The sequence below is a fragment of the Clupea harengus genome, chromosome 14 (assembly GCF_900700415.2).
Source record: "Clupea harengus chromosome 14, Ch_v2.0.2, whole genome shotgun sequence".
Classification (NCBI taxonomy): Eukaryota; Metazoa; Chordata; class Actinopteri; order Clupeiformes; family Clupeidae; genus Clupea; species Clupea harengus.
In genome coordinates, this window is record NC_045165.1 from 4,882,957 (window position 1) to 4,903,585 (window position 20,629).

Below are 20,629 nucleotides of genomic sequence, written 5' to 3' on the forward strand. Positions count from 1 at the left end.
CTGAGTGTAGTAGTCCTTCAAGGACTGGGATTGATTAGAGCCCTCTCCAAATGAGCCCCGTGTGAAATGATGTCCATGTTAAACACTCCCCCCCCCCCCCCCCCCCCCCCCCCACAGAGAGGCGCAAGACACACACACACACACACACACACACACCTCACTCACTCACACACACACACACACACACACACAAACACACACCTCACTCACTCACACACACACACACAAATGATGTCCATGTTAAACACTCCCCCCCCCCCCCCCACAGAGAGGCGCAAAACGATCTTTGGGCGCAGGGTGAATTGGATTGACATTTGCAGAAAAAGCGGACAAGGCCTTTAACATCAATTGAGCAGGTTTGCTAGAATGAGCCTCTCCTGGTTGTCCTTTTTACCCTCTCTGAAAGTTTAATGAAGATAAAGTAAGACAACTTCTTGGGGGTAAAAAAAAAAAAGGCAAATGATCACAGTGTCAGTAATGACTGCCACCGAATGGATAAACTGCGATCTTCCTGAAGTGATGATTTCCTCCTTTCGCCATTACCAGGAGATCTATGTCTGTCAGCCGCGTGAGTCATTTAACAGGGCTAACGGAAAGCACAACACCACATAACAAATGAGAAAATTAGACCCCCGTTTCCTCGGTTTGTGTTTAATGATAGGGCACTGTGTTGACACATGATGCCGGGCATGATTACACTGCTCTAAAAATAGTTGCGTGAGTCATTTGTTACTCTACTTGCCGGGTTCAGTCCTTTGTTTTTTTAATCAGATTGTCATAACGATTCCCGTGAGGATACGCAAATGAAAGAGCAAAAGTTCCTTCACGATCTTACTCGTGGTGGCAAAAAAAGCACAAAAATAGATAGTGTTTGAAAACATCATATGGCAAAAGAAATATTTTAAAACACACAGTGTTCCTGTTCCTGACTAAGTGGAGAGTGGAGAATTAATTGTTGGAGAAAAGCGAAGGCTCTGATTAATTGCTTCTGCAATGAAGCTAACATGATAGTAATACTTTTTTGAGTACAAAATGAGTCCTTTGATTACTAGCTGTTCTTCATAATGAGGCTTCAAATACACAGGCAAGTCTTTTGCTGTTATAAAGCCACTGCAGTCATATTCTCTCCACATGGTGTGATGTCATGGCAGATTACTGAACAGACCGGTGCGTGACACGAGTTGTACCTATAGAACATATACGTACATGAGCACAACAAAGAACACATCTTTGAAGACCGCAAGTAGGTACATTATATATGCATATGTCATTTTGTTTAAAGCAGTTTAACAGGGTAACTGAAGACATTGCCGTTTAAATTAGGTCAACCTGCGACACCAAGGGGTAAGAGAGGTCAGGGGGAGATATCATAGCCAGCAGTTCCGCCCATACTGGAGAAGTCCTCATCCATCTCATATGCTCACGGAGTCACCGAGCTTCAGCCAAACACTCATCCCGCCAGACACTTATGCTACAGGCAGTGTGTTGTTATCCTGCCATGAAATATCCTATAATACAAATATGTATCAGGTGTGGATCTGAGGCAAATCCCGAACTGAGATAACAGTAGCTTGTTAACGGTATCTCACAAAGCATAGGAGTGGGGCTACTCTAAGAGATGCTGCCTGGTCGTCGGATAGGATCAGCAGGTGGCAGTTTGGCTTGTGAGTGCAGCCCCTTGCTTACAGCTGTGTGTGTGTGCACTGTGTTTCTCGGAGCGGTGTGAGTGTGTATGAGTATCACTCCAGCTCTACTGAGAGCTGAGACAAGACTCAGAGGCTTGAATTTTTCATGGGTCCTCCATCGGAAACTTCGGAATCTGCATAATTATTTTTCACCTCGCATGCTCAGAAGAGATGTAGGTGAAATCTTCTCTACAGTCGGGGTGAAAAACCAAAGGCGGGTGGAGACAGACACACAGCATCTGTTGTATCTGTAAATGGCATTTGAGAGATGTGGAGGCGGTGGCTGAGCTAGTGGAGGGGAGTGCGGATGCTTTCTGATGTGGATCCTGGAGGGCTTTGATGTCCCATGCCATCTCTAGCGGGATTAAACTGCAACAAAGCAGCTGGGAGGAACATGAACATGTAAGAGATCTTCAATATTCTTCAGAATCCATCCATGGAAATACGGTTCTCAAGAGGTATTTGATTGACAAAGAGAGAACGGCCTAATAAAACTGTTTACATCCATCTCTGAGACAGTGTCTCTGTGTAGGGCAGCATATGTGGCCGTGGTGTCACGTTTGGCAGCAATGTACTGAATAGGCAAACAGCAAGGAGAGTATCCTGGATACTATAAAGCATTCTCTGCTACCTGTTCATTTGTGCACATAAAAGTATTCTGTAGCTGTGTATAATGCACAATAGATGTAGTAGATAGTATGTTTCAAAAGTCACAAATGCACAAATGCAGTGTAAAGGAATTACACGGACATGAACTGGCAATCTTCCTATTCATCTGAAGTGGTCTTTGAAAAGGGGTGATAGCCGTGGAGTAGTTCTCCATTTAACTGCCTGCACTAGTGTGAGCAGGTGCACTAAGCCATCCTTCAGCATGCACACAACGCCCTCTCCTGGTGGCCAGCCCACCACATGGGTGGTGTTAGAGGTTTGGAGTGCAACAATTTGAGCTTAAAATGTGTTCAATGGGGATAACAGTGTTAAAAGCATTTCCCCCCAGAAGAGAGCGTAAAAGAGGACAGATTTTAACCAATTTTCTTTTATAGAGATGCAGGTGTGTCCTTGTACAACACTGTGCTCTGTAGGCCTCAGTCAGGGGGAAATCACACTTTAGAGGTGGTGTAATGGTTCCAAGGCCTATTCGTCTAATGTTTTTACACGAGCCCAGAACATGTTCAGGGCCAACCAACATGAGAAACAGAGTCATTTTCAAGTTCAGCTTTTTTCCTTCGCCAATTTTCTCTTCCCGGCACACTAAGTGGGCTCTCTTTGGGGAAAAAAGTATGACTTCAAAAATAAAAAGGCTCACTTTTTGAAGCTTGAGTGTGAAGCATTACTGAAACCGCTTACAGCTATTGTGCCCTTATCAACAGTTTTACATATGGAATGTCATTCAGATGAATGGGACTTGGCTCTAAGTTTAATGCGGGGGGGGAATGTCAGAGGAAAACGTCGACCTCTCTCAACAAACAAGCGCCATTTCCATATTTCATCAGTCGGAGGTGTACTCACTGTGTCGGCTCGCATTATTACCTTTTATGTCTGTGCCTTTTGAAGAGACGCCGCGATGCCGCTGCCACAGTTTCATAATGAGCACATGCTAATGTGTGCAGTCAAATGTGAGCTGATCCCAGAGGATGAGTAGGAGTGCTGGATGGGTGAAATGAAGAGTTCTCATAAAGGTTACAGAGATATTTGTATTAATTCACACACACAACACTCAGGGTCAGCTGAGCCCCACTAAATAAGAGAGGCGAACTCTACATACTTCATCCTAATAAATACCTTGTGGGTTGTTTTTAGAGAAGCAATGTGTTGCAATATAGCAATAACGAAGTAGAAACTCATTAAAACACCTTTAATAGGATACCGAGGACACCATTATGCAACTCTACTTGGCACTGCGGATTGAAATGTGAAATGATTCAAGTTCCTCATTCAAACCATAACATCTAGTCTACTCAAACTATACAACTGGACTAACCATGACATACAAATTCGTAGCTAGATGAGATGCTTATTATAGCCAGTGTCAGACTATGCAAAATCTCACCTTAACTGTGTCAAATCCCCCCATGTCATAACATGTATAATTGGAACATCTAACTTGGCATAACGTTCCAGTCAGGTGCGGAGCTTGCCTTTCCCCCAGATAGGTGCGGATTATCAGAGTCAGTGGAACAGTGGGGGTTCTATTTCCACACACACCCCTTCCTTTCCTTGATAGTCTAGGCTAATAAGAAAAACCTGCTTGTACACTGAAGTAGGCCATTTTTAGAACTGCAGCTGTGCTAATTAGGTCATGTTTAGTTTAGTTTGTGTGGTGGAAAATAAAATCAAAGATCCACTGATTCAAAGTATTGTGTCCATCTGTTAGTGCATGTGTGCTTTCTTCATTTTCTGCAAACATAATAAACAAAAAAAAAATTGGGAACGCTCCATCCATGTCATCAACACTGGGCAATGGGCCGAGCCAGTGGGGCCGGTGCTGAACAAACTGAACTCTCCCCAGACACCTGTGCCCTGGTGCATCCCTTTGGCAGTTCATTAGGGGTAGAAATAGGAAAAGATATTATTTAAAAAACACAGAAGTCTTAGCCCTTCAGTATATGGAAATTCATGAACTTTGTAAAGCCTGCCAAATAATGAAAAGAAAAATGAATAGACTTTTAATATCTAACGGCAACTATAGATTAGTGTCGCCCTTCTTCTCAGCTGCTGAGCTAAAGACAACCAATACAGTGTAGTGCAAATGGAGCCTCGGCAGCATGTTCACGACACCCGTGAAGATATTTTGAAGGGTTTGCAGTGACACAAGAATGAAAGGATGTCTGCTGTGCAAGGTGACTTAATCCAACATACTGCAATAAACAAGTTTACTACACACACACACACACACACACACACGTTGCATGTTCATGTTTGTTTTGAGCAGCATGTCAGTTTTCACAAGTTGGGATCAGAATGCTATGCTACCATAACCAAAACATTGTTGCACCATAGTGTCTGTTCCACGCAATTTTGCTACCAGTAAATAGCGGATGGGTTTGATTTGAGCATTGACTATTTAACTATATCAGTGACATAATGCAAAATTTACTCTCATAAAAGGTCAACGGGAGAAGCTGTGCAGATCTATTAGCGAATGAGAGGCTGTCATTATTATTTTGAAAGCAACATGACTGGTAATGTTAGGTCTTCTGCAGCAGCTCCGTTTATAGGCTACGAAAGTAGAATTATCGAGCAAAGCTTTAGTCGACGACTCATAACTTTAGAATCGGGCCCTCGACCGGTTAATGGTACATTTAGATCGATCCAGGAGTCCGCATGCTATCTGTGATGCATACTACTATTGTAATCACACCTTTAACGTTAAAACAGGTTTCCGATTCATATTGGTGAATCATTCCACTCCTAGCTATTTAGGTAGCTGGCTTCACCACAGCATTAAACTGATGTTAGTTATACCTCACACAGATGCAGTACCTTGCATGCAAACTAATCAAACCTTTCTCTAACCTGGTACCATTTTCCTACACTGATCACATATACATACTTCAAATTGGCCTTAAACATAACCACATACACAGATAGAAAACTCAAAGTTCCTGCTCCACACACTCCTTTGTTTGACCTCACCCTGTTCACGGCCGTACGCACACATGCACGCAAAACATATGGAGACAGAACAAAGAAACACACACACACACACACATACTCTCTGGCACGTACCAGACATGTGCATACTCAAACATGCATGCTTGCTCACACTCACACTGTCTCTCTTACACACACACACACACACACACTCCCCTTTCGTTTGTTAGTTAAGGTACTTCTAGTTAGATACATAGTGTGTTTTACTTTTGGGTCTATTTAATGCTGCCATCTCTATAATACAGACCTCCAAAGAGGTCCTTCGACCTTCGACCTTTACTTATATGGCCATTTTGGTTGTTGTTGTTAGTTAATTATTAATCAGAGTTCCAAATTGTATATCTTAAGAGACTGATTTGTGACTGATCTTTTATTTTGACCACAATGGTAGGTAGCACACCATGTGTTCAACTTAATTGATCTGCTGTTGAATAGTTGATACCTGTCCAGTCGGGTGAGATCACCAACATTGTATTGGTGCTGTTGTCAGGATAATACCAACATTATCTCAGTGGCACTCGTGAGGAAAGTATTAACATTTATCCACAACTGCACACACATTCCTGTCAATATGCCCATCCACAAAGCCTGTGAGCATGAATTGGTGAGGCTGCTAATAAGCATAATAAAACATACTGTCAAGATTGCCAATATTTGAAGGAAACAAAGCTGTGTTGTTTATGCAAACCAGTTGAGCCTGATAATTCTACTAAAAACACTCCACTGTAATGGGCAAGCTTATATGATTTTTTATTTTATAAAATTAACATGAAATAGAAAGATAGCTATGTCTGACTAAATGTTTTGCTGACTAACAAAACCTCTTGTCAGTCTCACATGTAGCCCATGTTGCTTTTAGTTTCCCATCTTTGCTTTGCTTCAAAACCCCAAACAACACTCTTCTTTCTTTGCTGGGCTGCCTTGGAAGCCTCCATTTCCTGTTTAGCTTGCACAAAGTCACGGCAATCAACTGCGTTCTTGATTTTGACACCCAACTCTCGAGTAGCCAATCTGTCACTCAGCTCCTCTGCCTTTTCAAATTCCCCTTCAGCAATAGCACTGTCAATAGTCTTCTGTAGTCCAGATTGACAAGGACGCTTGCTACAGGCCGGGGGCTCAAATCTGTCATTAATGCCAAAATACTGCTTCAATCCATCCAGATGTTTCTCTGGCGCGTTCACTTCCTCCGCCTTTTTAGACTCTTTGTTCAGAGTTTCAGGGTCAGAACGTTTTCTTTTATTTGCTCTGTGCTTTCTTTTTCGCTTTGTTGATGGTAACTCTCGGCTCTGGTCGTCCTTTCGCTTCTGAAGGTGTTTGAACTTTTTCCACATCTCCTTAGAGACCCCAGGTAAGCATTCATCTGAAGAATTGCCGTCCCCAGCACTGTCAACAAACTGAAGAGCTTCAACCTGTGTGACTGAAGTTTCACTGGATAGTAGTGCGATAGCATCATCTTTAGATTCTCTTACAATTGCTTCACTAGCATCGCGGTCCCCTTCACACACACCATTTTCGCTATCGTCAGAACTAAGGTCTGCTTCTGACAGATCCTTTGGAAGAAGTCCGCTATACATTCTGAGTTGTTTTTTTCCTGGTCTTCTAAAATGTTTAATAAGACGAGACAGTAGCCTACAATAACCATTGCCGTGTTTCCCAGCGCGGTCTCATAAATGATGACGTTGCCTCTGTCGGTGTGACGTATTTTTCAGGGGACGAATATTCGGAAAAACAAGCGACAATGGTAAGTGAGCAAGCAATTTTCGCACCGCTGTTTGATTGTGTATCTTAATCTTGATATTAAATGAATGGTTCAAGACTTTATGTGTGCAATTTTGTCATAACGATACATTATGAGGAGATATGTAATTCATCCTGTAAATTAATGGATCATTGTTATTTTATTAAGACTTTAACACAGCTTGCTAACGTTAGCTGGTCAACTAGCTGAAGACTTAATATAAAACGTTTTTAGTCAATGGTGGAAGTTTGTATCATAACTTAGTTAATTCGCGCGACATGGTATTAAGTCGGGGTGATTGTGCAGATATACAAGGTAAATTAACGTTATCGGTGTCAGCGCAGTGATGCAGTTGAGCACTTTCCAATGCTAGCCTACGTTAACAACTGATGGTTTATCATCCCAGGTAGCTAGTTAGCTACTTCCAGCGGCTTTAGCTTGTTAGCTAACTGAACTCCTAAGAGTTAGCCATTGACAGCCTTGCATGTAACGGTCGTTTAAAACGTGATGTGGTTTTTGCCATGAAATATTAATGATTGTTTTGAAAATGTTCAGGGTTGGTTTATGTGTGTCAACGATGACGTTACTGTCAAACGTAAATAATGTGTCTGGACAGGTCTCACCTAGCCAGCATGCTAACAGTCTGTTAGTCAGCATGACCTGGTATGCACTAGTGATGCGCTGGTCGACCCATAGCCCAATCTTACCAGAAAATATTGCGGGTTCGGTCGGGTCGGATCAGACAAGCTACAAAGCGTTTCTACTAAGTTATAAATAACTTGAAATGCCTAATATATTGGGCTACTAGTCAGGTTTAGGCCTGCCTCTCACACACACACGCACACTAGGGCCTATTCCAAGTCCGTGGTTTGGTGACAACTCCTTGTAAGTGGTAAACCCCTTTAAAGAAGAGCCCTATGGGTTAACTTATCCGGGTTTGTTACTAAAATTACGTACTTGGAATACACCCCAGAGGAACCGGTCCCTGTTACATCCTGACTATCTTGTTTTGTTGGTCAGCAAGAATAAGCTACCATCAGCGGGACTACGCAGAGATAATGTAGGCTAATATTTTCCTTTAGTTAAATGGTATAAGATGTGACGGACATGCATCGTTTGTGTGGGCACGAGTGAGAAAGTGTTCGGGTCTTAAATGAATGGTTACTTATTTTGTTGCTGTACAACAATAAAGAAGATAACAGTCTTCTGTTAGTAGCATAGACCATATGCTACTGGTAGCATAGACTATGCCTTGCAATCAATGAAATTATATTTTGGACTACATTGGATTAACCCATGAGTGTTAAAAGTGCTCTTATTTAAGCGATCACTGATGCGTTATGTTGTTTAATTTACATGAGTGTTGGTTCTTTTTGAAACATAAGGAAACATTTGTCTTATTCCACGATATGGATAATAAAAAAATAAAAAATGTACTTGAAAATGTCTCTCCTTTGCACAGGGTCAAAACCAAAGTGGCGGCCATGGTCCCGGAGGCGGGAAGAAAGATGACAAAGTGAGTTTGATCTGTGTTGCTCATCTTCAGTGCATCTGTCAGTGTTTCAGAGACCTGTTCTCACAATATGTGGTTATCAAATGCAACGACTTACTGAAATGTGTCAGGTTGAGATGCAAATGGCGTACCACAATGCATTAACAGTCTATTCTCCTATGCGTTGCTAGGATAAAAAGAAGAAATATGAGCCACCCATTCCCAGTCGAGTCGGGAAGAGGAAGAGGAAGTCTAAGGGACCCGATGCTGCTAGCAAGTTGCCATTAGGTATGACGCCGCAATGCCTTATGTTAGAATATATGATGACTTGTAGATGTTTGAAAATAAAGTATTCATACTTTTTGGGTTGATTGATGATTGAGATGCACAGGGAATAACTCATGTAGGCAGTAGTGGAGGGGTCTGTGTGTTTATAAGATTCACTGATTTTTGGAGAGTCGGCTTGGATCTGTTGCATCTATGACTGATCACTCTGAGTGCTTACTAAGAACGGTGCCCTCTACTGTCTATCAGTGACCCCTCACACACAGTGTCGACTGAAGCTCCTGAAACAAGAGCGGATCAAAGACTACCTGTTGATGGAGGAGGAGTTCATCAGGAACCAGGAGCAGATGAAGCCTCTAGAGGAGAAACAGGAGGTTTGTATTCTGAATCAGTCATTTTGTCCTGTATGTGTTGTTGACTCAGTAGAAGTGAAACATCTTGGATTTAGACAAACACAATGCTTTCAGTTCCTCACAGGTGAAGGCCTCATACCAGGTCACCAGGTAAGCTGTTATAGAAACGGTCTGAACGTCAGCCCAGCTAAACCCGTCCTTTCCTGATTTTCTTTTGGTTACAGGAAGAAAGGTCAAAGGTCGATGACCTGAGAGGGACCCCCATGTCTGTGGGAACCTTGGAGGAGATCATAGATGACAACCATGCCATTGTGTCCACATCTGTGGGCTCAGAGCACTATGTCAGCATCCTGTCATTTGTGGACAAAGACCTGTTAGAGCCAGGCTGCTCTGTACTTCTCAATCACAAGGTAACATGGAACAAGATGACCTATAAGTAGCATTGGTCTTAGCCAATGATTGATGATGTTAGCCAAAGTGATGCTATCATGCATAACGGTTATCATCCACATAATCTTTCCAATTCTGACTGTAAAAGGTATGTTTTTTTTTTTCATTGTAAAGGTGCATGCAGTCATTGGTGTCCTGATGGACGACACTGATCCCCTAGTGACGGTGATGAAGGTGGAGAAGGCTCCACAGGAAACATACGCAGACATCGGAGGTCTGGACGCTCAGATCCAGGAGATCAAGGTATAATGTTTTTATTGTGTTGACTTTGAAGATTGAATACCAAATTGATTTTTACATTATTTTTGCTCTTAAGTAAGGTAGTGTTTCAAACATACATAGAACATCGACTCTGTACGTCACATTTGAGTGGAACATATGGTCCCTTTTCTTTAAAAAGTCAGCGACAAAAGCGTGGCTTGTCACGTGGATTTTTGAGATGGCTAAATGTCTAAATCCTCGTCCACCTCTAAGGCAGTGTGTGTGTGTGTGTGTGTTGCTTCACAGGAATCCGTAGAGCTCCCCCTCACACACCCAGAGTATTATGAAGAGATGGGCATTAAGCCACCCAAAGGAGTCATCCTGTACGGGGCGCCAGGCACAGGTAAGATACACACACTCTAATAGTTTTTTCCCCCCAAGGTACCTTTTTATCCCAAAGAATTGGATTTTTCAAACAGCATGCGATTCAGTCAGTGATTTTCTTTATGCTTCAAATGTAATTCGATGGTAGCTTGTTAACCATATGATATAATACTCTTTATATCTTCAGGGGTTCAGGCCCTGGGCTCTGGAAAGAGTCTAGAGACAATTTCATTGTTTCGGAGCGATATAAATATAAATAAAAATTGAATCTTTATCTTTATTATTGCTTTTAAGGTAAGACACTCTTGGCTAAAGCTGTGGCCAACCAAACGTCTGCCACATTCCTGCGTGTTGTCGGGTCCGAACTCATCCAGAAGTACCTTGGCGACGGGCCCAAACTGGTCCGTGAGCTTTTCCGAGTGGCAGAGGAGCACGCTCCCTCCATCGTCTTCATCGATGAGATCGACGCTATTGGAACAAAGAGGTGAGGAGGAAACGCCATCAGAGATGACGGCCCCTTGCTTCGTTTGATCATTTTACTGTGCCCAGAGCAGACACGGTTTTACTGGGATTCTTCTTTTGAGAGGGTTCATTTCTGTATTTGATTTCTTGAACACGGAGGGCAAAGATCTATACATTGGTCCATTTATCAGTTGCTATGTAAGGTGCTTGAAGAAAAGAAGAAGAAAAACAGTCTATATGTTATGATTGTGGATGTATTATAATGGAAATGTTTCATGAGGTCATGTGATTCTGTAGCTTAGGTAGTGATGGGAGGAGAGATCACCACAGAAATGGTTTGAAGGGAAAGCAAGCTCTGATGATTTAAATGTATTTGAGAGGTGATTCTTGTGAGTCTTGACACGTTGCGTGTGCCTCTCTAGGTACGACTCAAACTCTGGCGGCGAGCGAGAGATCCAGAGGACAATGCTGGAGCTTCTTAACCAGTTGGACGGCTTTGACTCCCGAGGTGATGTCAAGGTCATCATGGCCACCAACAGAATTGAGACACTGGACCCTGCCCTGATTCGGCCAGGTAAGGGTTAACACTACGTGTTATAATGTATTTATACACCTACCTATAAATCCTCTGTAAGTCAGTTAAAGAGCCCTTATAGACTGTTTATGGAATGGCCTGTTTACAAGATGTTCGGATTGATCTTTTCATTGAGTGGAAATATGTCGTGTCACATTTGTATTGTAAGTTAATGCAGTATGCGGCTGCCTTAAAGACGACAAAGTAATAATTTAGCAGCAGTTATTTGCATACTTGTAGAATAGCCTTGGGTTGTGTTGCAAGATATACAGTCTCTTTTTCTCTCGCTGTGACCGATGATTGACTGTTATCGTTTCTTCTCCTTGTTGCAAAGGTCGGATCGATCGTAAAATTGAGTTCCCGCTTCCGGATGAGAAAACTAAACGCAGAATCTTCCAGATCCACACCAGCCGCATGACCGTAGCTGGCGATGTGACCTTAGATGACCTCATTCTGGCCAAGGATGACCTTTCCGGAGCAGACATAAAGGTCACTAGAATGTCCTTTCCTTCCAGAAAGCTTGTTGAGGGGTATATTTTAAATCTAAACAGCCTGGCTGCTCACTCGATCGCTAGAGAATCACCCGGTGACTTAAATGCACAACAAATCAGCTGTGATGTGCCAACATCTGTCCATATTTTCCCATGTTCACAAGCCTGTCGTCACATTCGGAGCAGGACTGTGAAAACCTTCAGACTTCTGACGGCTCAGCTCCTCTGAGAGAAAGTCTGGCACCATATATGACAGATGGCTTCAATTATGTGGCAGATTTGTTTTGATGTGTGTGTGTGTGTGTGTGTGTTTTTTTTTTTTTTTGTGTTTCTTTCTCACCCTGTCCTCCCACGACTCATGTTGTCTCCCCTCGTGTTTTGTTTCAGGCTATTTGCACGGAGGCAGGGCTGATGGCACTGAGGGAGAGGAGGATGAAGGTGACGAACGAGGACTTCAAGAAGTCAAAGGAGAACGTGCTCTACAAGAAGCAGGAGGGCACGCCAGAGGGGCTGTACCTTTGAGTTCACTGTCAGTGTAATATTCTTTTTTTGTGTGTGATATAACATTTGCTCTGAGACCTCTATAGCTGTCTGCCAGTCATTTTTCTCTGTGCTTAAAAATAAATTTCCGAAACCAAATCTCGTGTCTTTGTGGTGAAACTGTACACACCCTCACGAGATGCCTTTTGAGTCGCTGTGGGGGAATATGAAGAAGGTGTTCTTTAACTGAGAGAACTTTCCCAGGTCTTTATCTCCAGAGTACATTGGTGCTAAAAACATGGTGTTAAATATATTTCATTTTATTATATATATATATATATTTATTATATATATATTTTTTTATTCATTTAAAACGTTATCACAGGTTCTGAAGTCAGAGCGGTAAGCTCAATTAACCAATCTACAGTCTAAAGAACTTAATCTTAGTTTTAGTCTTGTCACAAGCTTAGTCTGGCAACTCTACATCATGAACACACAAGATGCCTTTTGGAGTTACTATGGTGGAATCTGAGCCATGTTTTAAATAGACTGCTAATTTGAAAATATGTAGTCAGTGAATTCAGCATTTGCATAACAGACTGATTATTTGAATCCATCAAAACAAGGGGTGAGCATTACCTTCAGACATAGTACCTCAAAAGGAGTTACTGACTAAATCTAGTTGTTCTAAATGAACACACATGCTCTCCCAGAAGGCAGATTACACTGCATGCCCCAACTTCAGATAGGAAATGGGTAAGGATTTACCACTGGATATTAAGTCTGTCCATACAGATCAAAATGTCTAAGGTAGTTACATTTCAATATAAAGATTGTGAAGACATGTAGCAGACCAGACCAAGACACCATTTCAGTAAACGGGGTAAACATTTAGGTTCCTCACTATGTTTTATTTTGAAACAAAATTATTTTAACATACAAAAGAGATATAATTATTTAAAAAAAATAACCAATGTCAATAATTTTTGTATTTCTTCTATAAAATATACACACATACATTTTACATACAAGCCATACATCTGCAGTCATAATGCTTCAACTCGTAGCGTTGCAAATCATTTGAGTCCAGTGATCCCACAATCCCCTCCACTTCAGTGCATTGTGAGCCAACTCAGCAAGGTGTGTAGCTTTGAGGTCCAAATCCTTCAGCAGGATTCCCCCCCCCATCTGAACGCTGTTGCACTGTGGGAAGGATTAACTAGTGTTAGTCCTCCTTGAGGATCGCTGTTGCACTGTGGGAATGGTTAGTCCTCCAAGAGGATCTCCACTTCCTCTATCTGAACACTGTTGCACTGTGGGAAGGGTTAGTCCTCCATGAGGATCTCCACTTCCTCCATGGGCGCTCGGAGGCGTAGCTCCTTCTCCGTCATAAGGTCCAGGAATTCACTCACAGCATCTGGGAACAGCAGCACGGCATCCATGTACAACCCCTGCACACACACACACACACACACACACACACACACACACACACATTTAAGTCTCAGAATTGTGGACTAATGCAAGCTTTTAATCCAGAGGGGCTTTACCTCAAAACGTATGATTTTCATTAGCATATGACAAGACATGGGTAATCCACATGTACCTTAGCCCAGGGGACGTTCTGAAGAGCTTTGTAGAAGATCCCTTTGGCCCTCTCCATGTTACCTTCTGAAGCCTGTTAGAATATAACCCTCACATGTCAAAATACACCGAGAACATTTCAACAGTAATTCACCTTTTCAGATGTAGACCAGTATTCTGTAGTTTCTGCAATCTCTCCTCAATAAGAGGCTATGAGGAATGGATCACAAAGACATGCACTTACTTGTCTTTTTCACCTTTTTATGCCGACTTGATTTTGACAATTCAGCTTGCTGAGTAGTTTTCATTGTTTCATTGCCAGCGCCAAACATAACATTTACATTTACATTTACATTTAGTCATTTAGCAGACGCTTTTGTCCAAAGCGACGTACAAGGGACATTAACTAATTTAAAGACAGTTGCTACTGTTAGCCTTGGTTGTGTTTGCTGATGTGACCTTACCGTGAACTTCAGGTACATCCTCCAGAGCAGGGGACACTGGGCCCCCTCCTCTTTCGCGGTGGCAGCCTCAAACAGGGACCGGATGCGGTTACTCAGTCCGTTTTCCGGTAAGGTGGGGAGGATGTCTGCCAAACCACCAGACCTACAACCAAAAACAAAACATTTGAGTTCTTCACTTAGTATTTAAATACAGTGTACTTCAGAGACACAGAAATGAAAACACATTACTGGATATCTTAAAAAAATAGAACTAGTTATAACTAGAAAATAAACAACAGGAGCTCAATGTCTTCTAAGCACCTTGTTTCATAAGAGCATCACTCTCACCTCTGAACAGAGTCCAGGAGCTCTTTCCTCCCCTGCTCCGCCCATATGGCAAACAGGTGTGGCACCACGCTCTGGCCACCCTTCATGACACTGTGGAAAAACCTGCGTGCCCGCCCCGCGCTGTGGTACCGTGCCTCTGCCTGCAGGTAGAGGTGCCACAGGGGGGCGCTCATGGAGAAGTGAGTGAGGGCTGAGGTGAGGGCTCCCCTGAGGTGGCCCAGAGGGAACACGGAGGTGTTGGTGTGGTGGCGCAACAGCGCCGCTTGCTGAACAGCTAAGGCCTCACAATCTGCAGTAATGCTAATGCTAATAGCGTTAGCACTGCTGCTATTAGCATTAGCGCTACTGCTATCTACACCACTGTTCTGCAGAGTCATGCTAGCCTGCTGATCCAGCCTCTCCCTGGCCTGTCTGTATATAACGTTGGCAGCGTCCACACCCACAGTCAGATACTGGAAGAGAGAGTAGCAGCCTACAAGTCCCGCGACATGCTGGGCCTTCTTAAAGCGCCCGGTCTCGAGCCCAGCTAAGCAAGCTTCTACAGCCTGCTCGTAGGACTTCCTGGCTTTAAGGATAGCTACCGGAGCCACCTGGCCTGAAAAAGGGGTGTAGGTCGCCTCCTCAGCTAGTTTCGTCAAAATATGCACCGCAGGGGAAGTTGCGGGGCTAGTTCCCGCCAGGCTTCTTCCTTCCCCTGCCTGCCACGCCTCCTCCATCTCTAACTGTGCGTAGAGGAGACACAGTTGGCAGAGGGCGGGGTCTTTGAGCCCGCGGGCCACGCCCAGCCCCAGCGCCGTGTCGAACACCTTGCGGGCCTCCTCAAGGTTTCCCAGCAGCCACTCCAGGTGGGCGTACTCCCGCCACAGGTCCAGGCGGCCGCGGTTTTCCGGCTCCTTCAGCAGCCGTTTGGCCAGACGCTTGCTGCGCTTGCCCTGGGTGCGCAGGCGCTTCTTGTTTCGGCTTCGCACCGACCTCAGCACCTGTCAGGGAGAAGGTGTGAGGAGAGAAGATCATGAATGAGGAAGAGTAGTCTTTGCCAGCTCCCCTGAAGTTTTAGTCAAAGTATCGATATATGCATAAGTTTGTGTGTGCTGGTACCCATGATATGGTATGTACTGTATGTGTGAATACATTTTTCAGAATATTTTTCAGAATGTCAAATTCCTATAACTCTTTTACATCTAGGTGCCAACAATTCCAGGAAACAGTAGTTTCTGACTTGGTGAGGTCTACTAAATGGCCAAATGTCATGTTCATAGTACGCGCAGAAGGGACATGATGCCATCAAACAGGTCCCCTTTGTACCCTCACATATAAAGGGTGAGGTACTAAGACCTCCAGTGGGTAGACTGATTCCCACTGAAAATCCAATTTGATAGACTCCTGTTATTCAGAATCTCAAACTATAAAGTTGCATCACTGCAGGAGGCCGAAAACAGACCAAGCAGATGGTGGTGTGGAGATGGGGGGGGTCACAGCAGGGGCGGTGTGGAGATGAGGGGGTCACTGAAGGGGGGGGGGGGGGGGGGAGATGGGGGCATCACAGCAGACTGCACTCACCTTCAGCTTCTCGTACTGCAGCCAGCTCAGAGAGAGCACAGCCCTGTCCTCGGCAGGAAGCTGCGGCGAGATCTGCAGAAGAACATTCTGGACAAACTCCTCGCCGTCCTTACACAGCCCCGCCTGTTTGCAGGGGACGCCCAGGACGGTGGTGTGACCCACGGCACTGATCCCTGGAGAAGGGAGGTGGAAGGAGGTCAGGGGTCGCTCGGGGTCCCGCTGGTCCTGCAGGAGGGAGAGGTCGTCCAGGAGCAGGCTCCTGAGGTGGGTGGAGGCGGGGGTGAGGACGGGGAGCCCCAGGAACTGGAGGAAGCTGCAGAGCAGATGCAGCTGGAGGTCAGGCCGGGTCACGCGGATCATGGAGGGGCCAATGTCATCAAAGAGAACCTGCGGGTGAGAGGCAGGTGGTGTGAAGTCAACGAGACACACAGAGAGAGGATGCAAGATGTGTGTATGTGCGACACTAGTTTGGTACAAATGCTGGAGATAGTGAGTGGGTGAGTGTGTGTGTGTGTGTGTGTGTGTGTACGTACATGGGTGTGAGAGTGAGGAAGAGAAGGAGGAAGACAGAAAGAGACTATGAATTTGTATGCATGACGAGTACCTGTCTCTCAGGATCGTCGCAGTCTTCCTCCGATTGACCTTTGCTTTTGTCAGGTCTCCACGGCAACCAGTGGTTCGCCTCACGTGACGTCTCCACGTCCAGCCAGATCCTCCACTTGGGCAGGGTCTTATTCTTCACTTCCTCATCATCACCCTCATCATCATCATCGTCATCTGTCAATACAATCAAGAAGAAAACGTACAGAAGTGTTACGTCTGCAGTCAAAATGTTATCAACAACAAATAATAAACAAATAAACAAATCCATTTGTTTATTTGTAAACCGGCCCGTTGCAGGAGTGTCTCTGGCCTACCTGGCTCACTGGGGACCAGCCACCCCCCCCTCTCCTGCTGCAGCATCCAGGCCTTCCAGCCCCGGGCCAACCTCTCCCCCACCCGCGGCTCCCCGCTGTCCCAGAAGGGCTCAAAGAAGTCCACCTGAGGAACCAGGACAGAATAACCACATGTCAGATTCAGGTGTACTGTGATAATCATACGCCTTCACAAACAAAGTTTGTGTGGATAAACCAAAACCAAACATACACACACCGATTATATATACGTATATATACAGTATATACGCCTCTATACCTCTCACACACACACACACACACACACTTATATATCCGCCTCTATACCTCACACACACACACAATTATATATACGCCTCTATACCTCACACACACACACTTATATATATGCCTCTATACCTCACCCACAAACACATGACAACATTTACATATGACTTCATACGGGCTCCAATGTTAACATGTACTGTTTCATGAGCTAGATGGTCTACACTTGTACTCTCAATCTTAGTGGCGTGATAGGATCAATCAAGCAGCCCAGTTGAGCCTGAAGCACAAAGCATCACAAATGGCCCCAGCTCTCTCAGAGTGCAGCGGGATCCGGTGGAAGGAGCGAGCGATTGTCGACAATAACAGATGACATTCCCACACTTCCAATCACTTAGCGAGTCCTGCCCGAAGCACCGCGTCAGCTCAGTAGGGCCGCACTCCGCACTCCGCCATCTTAATGGCCGCTGATCTAACGCAGTCAGCACTTCAGGGCTCAGCCCAAGGACAGCAGGAAGAGAAGAGTGCAAAACAATGGGGCAAGACAGAATCACGGCCAACCAATCAGAATGGAAAGGGGGCATGTCATCCAGCCAATCACAGAGGAATTTCTCTCCTGTATCGGGATGGGGGGGTGGGGATGGGGGGTGGGGGTGGGGGGATAGCAGCGACAGCATTTCCTACATACTTTTACGGTGGCACACATAAGTTGTGTCCTAAATATGTTGGGTGTTCAGATTTCAATGCGAGGCAACTGTAAAAGGCATACCTGTGAACAGACAAACTCACCTGGCTATAGAAGGGAGACTGATAGCACACAAAAAAATCAACCTTAAATAAAAACTGACCATAAAAGCATTTTTTTAAGCATGTTAAAAAGGCAAAGGACATTAGCCACATGAGTTTGCAACCCAATAAAAACACAAAATAGTTTTTAATGTACATTGTTTTCAGGCCCCAACAAAAACAAGAACTAAATAACAAAGCACAGTATGACAACAATAAGTGGTGTTGTGCTTTGCTTGCGCCTAATAAAGAAACCACTAGCCAATCAGCATCTGAAGTGGGCTCATCTGGCATACACACGCGAGCGCCACCTCAAACTCACAAAATATGCACAGTCACACTTCTCATTAGACGGTTCGACAGAGAGAGGGAAGGAGAGAGAGAGAGAGAGAGAGAGAGAGAGCGAGAGAGAGAGAGAGAGAGATGTGAGCAGGCAGGCCTTTAATGCTCGTCCATTCCTGCCGGGCTCATTACCGCGCGGCTAAGCAGGTGCTCCTCATTCACCGGCACACGCTGACAAAAACAAGTGTCCACACACAGCGTCACAATAACCCGAGCTCATCATCATGGCGGGCTGCGTGTGGAAATGACTGGCGCCCGCTCTTCAGGAGCAATTTCTGAGCGGGGCAAATGTGATCAGTAATCTGGCTAACACTCACTCACACACACACACACACACACACACACACACACACACACACACACACACACACACACACACACACACACACACACACACACACACACACACACACACACACACACACACACACACACACACACACAACACACTCACACAGGCCCCAGTGGAGTGGAGTGGGGGTGGGTGGTGGAGCTGGTTAAGAATCGTTAATTGCATTTCTGTTGTTGTTGCTGTTTGTGGAATCGCTCTGCTGTGTATCGTTGTAGAATGGCAAAACTAGCGAGGAGGAATGTGAATGAACAAATCTGTTTCTACCTGTAGAATCCCTCTATGTACATCTACCAAATGCATGCTGTGTACAACACTTGTTGTTTCCCCTCCCCTTCTGCCACACAACCCTCGCCCATCCCCCCCTTCCTATCTCCACCCGGCCGACCTCAAGCAGATGGGTCCCCCCTTATGTGCCGTGGTTCTGCTTAAGGTTCCTTCCTGACTTACAGGGAGTTTTTCCTTGCCCCTGCTGCCATTGTGCTTGCACTAAGGGGGTTCAGGCACTGGGCTCTGTAAAGAGCCTTGAGACAATTGTATTGTTATATATATATATATAAAATTGAATTGAATTGAATTGTTTGGAGACTGCACAAACGCACAGAGCACACAAGTGTGTGTGTGTGTGTGTGTGTGTGTGTGTCTATGTGTGTGTGTAGGTGGCTGGCTGTCTTGGAGAAGTTACACAAACTGTGATTTTGGATCTGTCAAGACACATAAAACACATAAATCATTGGACCGACCGACCATCATTCTTTGTGTGTGTGTGTGTGTGTGTGTGTGTGTGTGTGTGTTGTACGGTGGCGCTGGCAGCCCTGAAGTGTAGAGACAGCATACAAAAATCCATCAGAGCTGCAAGTTTTTGTTTTTGTTTTTGTTTCTTGCATCTGCACCTCAGGACCACAGGTTCTTATCTTCTCTGTTTTGCACTTCAGGCCTAGTGTTTCAGTGTTTCTGTGTTTCAGTGTTTCTGTGTTTCAGTGTTTCAGGCCTAGTGTTTCTGTGTTTCAGTGTTTCTGTGTTTCAGTGTTTCTGTGTTTCAGTGTTTCAGGCCTAGTGTTTCTGTGTTTCAGTGTTTGTGTGTTTGTGTGTTTGTGTGTTTGTGTGTTTGTGTGTTTGTGTGTTTCTGTGTTCCCTCGGGATTAGTAAAGTATCCATCTATCTATCTATCTATCTGGGTGTGCATGTGTGTGTTTGCGGCTCTCTCTCTCTGTGTGTGTGTGTGTGTGCGTGTTTGTTACCTGTTGTCTGGTGGTCAGCTTTTTGACGCTGTCAGGCTTGAAGAAGGTGAAGTCAATCAGGCCCTGGAACAGACACACGGCCTTCTCCGAGTGGCCCGCCTGGCGCAGGAAGTGGCACTGCTGCAGGAAGAGGTCTGCAGGGGGAGGAAGCACACACACACACACACACACACACACACACACACACACACACAGAGAGAGAGGGGGATGACAATACTGTCCCTGCTAAAACACAACATGTGAGAGAATCTGTGTGTCACAAGTATATGACACATATACATATACATATATATACATATACATATATATATATATATATACACACAGTATATAGCTTTTACTGTCAAAACCAATAGTTCCAAACCAGAAATGATGTCATTCCAAAGCAACTGCAAAAAAACATCTAGTGCATTCTATACATCTAGCTTCTTTTGGTGGGAAAAACATCAGCTAAGAAATATAGTAATTTCTTTGTGGCCACACCCTGTGCTGTGGAAATATATACATACTTTTCACGACAGAAACTATGTATTTGACGAACAGTGCTCA

General features: G+C 44.5%; 3 protein-coding genes across 3 annotated transcripts in view; 1 reads left to right on the forward strand and 2 right to left on the reverse strand.

Moving 5' to 3' along the window:
- Nucleotides 1-6,101: 6,101 nt before the first annotated feature.
- fam204a (family with sequence similarity 204 member A) lies at nucleotides 6,102-6,997 on the reverse strand. Its single transcript, XM_012821489.3, has one exon. The coding sequence runs from the start codon at nucleotides 6,911-6,913 to the stop codon at nucleotides 6,173-6,175; it is 741 nt and encodes a 246-aa protein (XP_012676943.2). The 5' UTR covers nucleotides 6,914-6,997; the 3' UTR covers nucleotides 6,102-6,172.
- A 23-nt stretch (nucleotides 6,998-7,020) lies between these two features.
- On the forward strand, nucleotides 7,021-12,408 carry LOC105894933 (26S proteasome regulatory subunit 4). Its single transcript, XM_012821487.3, has 11 exons — nucleotides 7,021-7,080; nucleotides 8,540-8,593; nucleotides 8,761-8,857; nucleotides 9,104-9,228; nucleotides 9,432-9,617; nucleotides 9,772-9,900; nucleotides 10,165-10,261; nucleotides 10,537-10,726; nucleotides 11,127-11,278; nucleotides 11,613-11,767; nucleotides 12,157-12,408. The coding sequence occupies exons 1-11, from the start codon at nucleotides 7,078-7,080 to the stop codon at nucleotides 12,289-12,291; spliced, it is 1,323 nt and encodes a 440-aa protein (XP_012676941.1). The 5' UTR covers nucleotides 7,021-7,077; the 3' UTR covers nucleotides 12,292-12,408.
- A 1,147-nt stretch (nucleotides 12,409-13,555) lies between these two features.
- Nucleotides 13,556-20,629, reverse strand: part of nrde2 (NRDE-2, necessary for RNA interference, domain containing) — an 18,789-nt gene continuing 11,715 nt past the window's right edge. The window contains exons 7-14 of the mRNA XM_031580693.2: nucleotides 20,081-20,214; nucleotides 17,102-17,225; nucleotides 16,789-16,961; nucleotides 16,185-16,571; nucleotides 14,625-15,604; nucleotides 14,298-14,439; nucleotides 13,856-13,927; nucleotides 13,556-13,700 (exon numbers count right to left, since the gene is read on the reverse strand). Of these exons, the coding sequence (XP_031436553.1) occupies nucleotides 13,575-13,700; nucleotides 13,856-13,927; nucleotides 14,298-14,439; nucleotides 14,625-15,604; nucleotides 16,185-16,571; nucleotides 16,789-16,961; nucleotides 17,102-17,225; nucleotides 20,081-20,214 (2,138 nt within the window). The 3' untranslated portion in view covers nucleotides 13,556-13,574. The remainder of the gene's footprint in view (nucleotides 13,701-13,855; nucleotides 13,928-14,297; nucleotides 14,440-14,624; nucleotides 15,605-16,184; nucleotides 16,572-16,788; nucleotides 16,962-17,101; nucleotides 17,226-20,080; nucleotides 20,215-20,629) is intronic.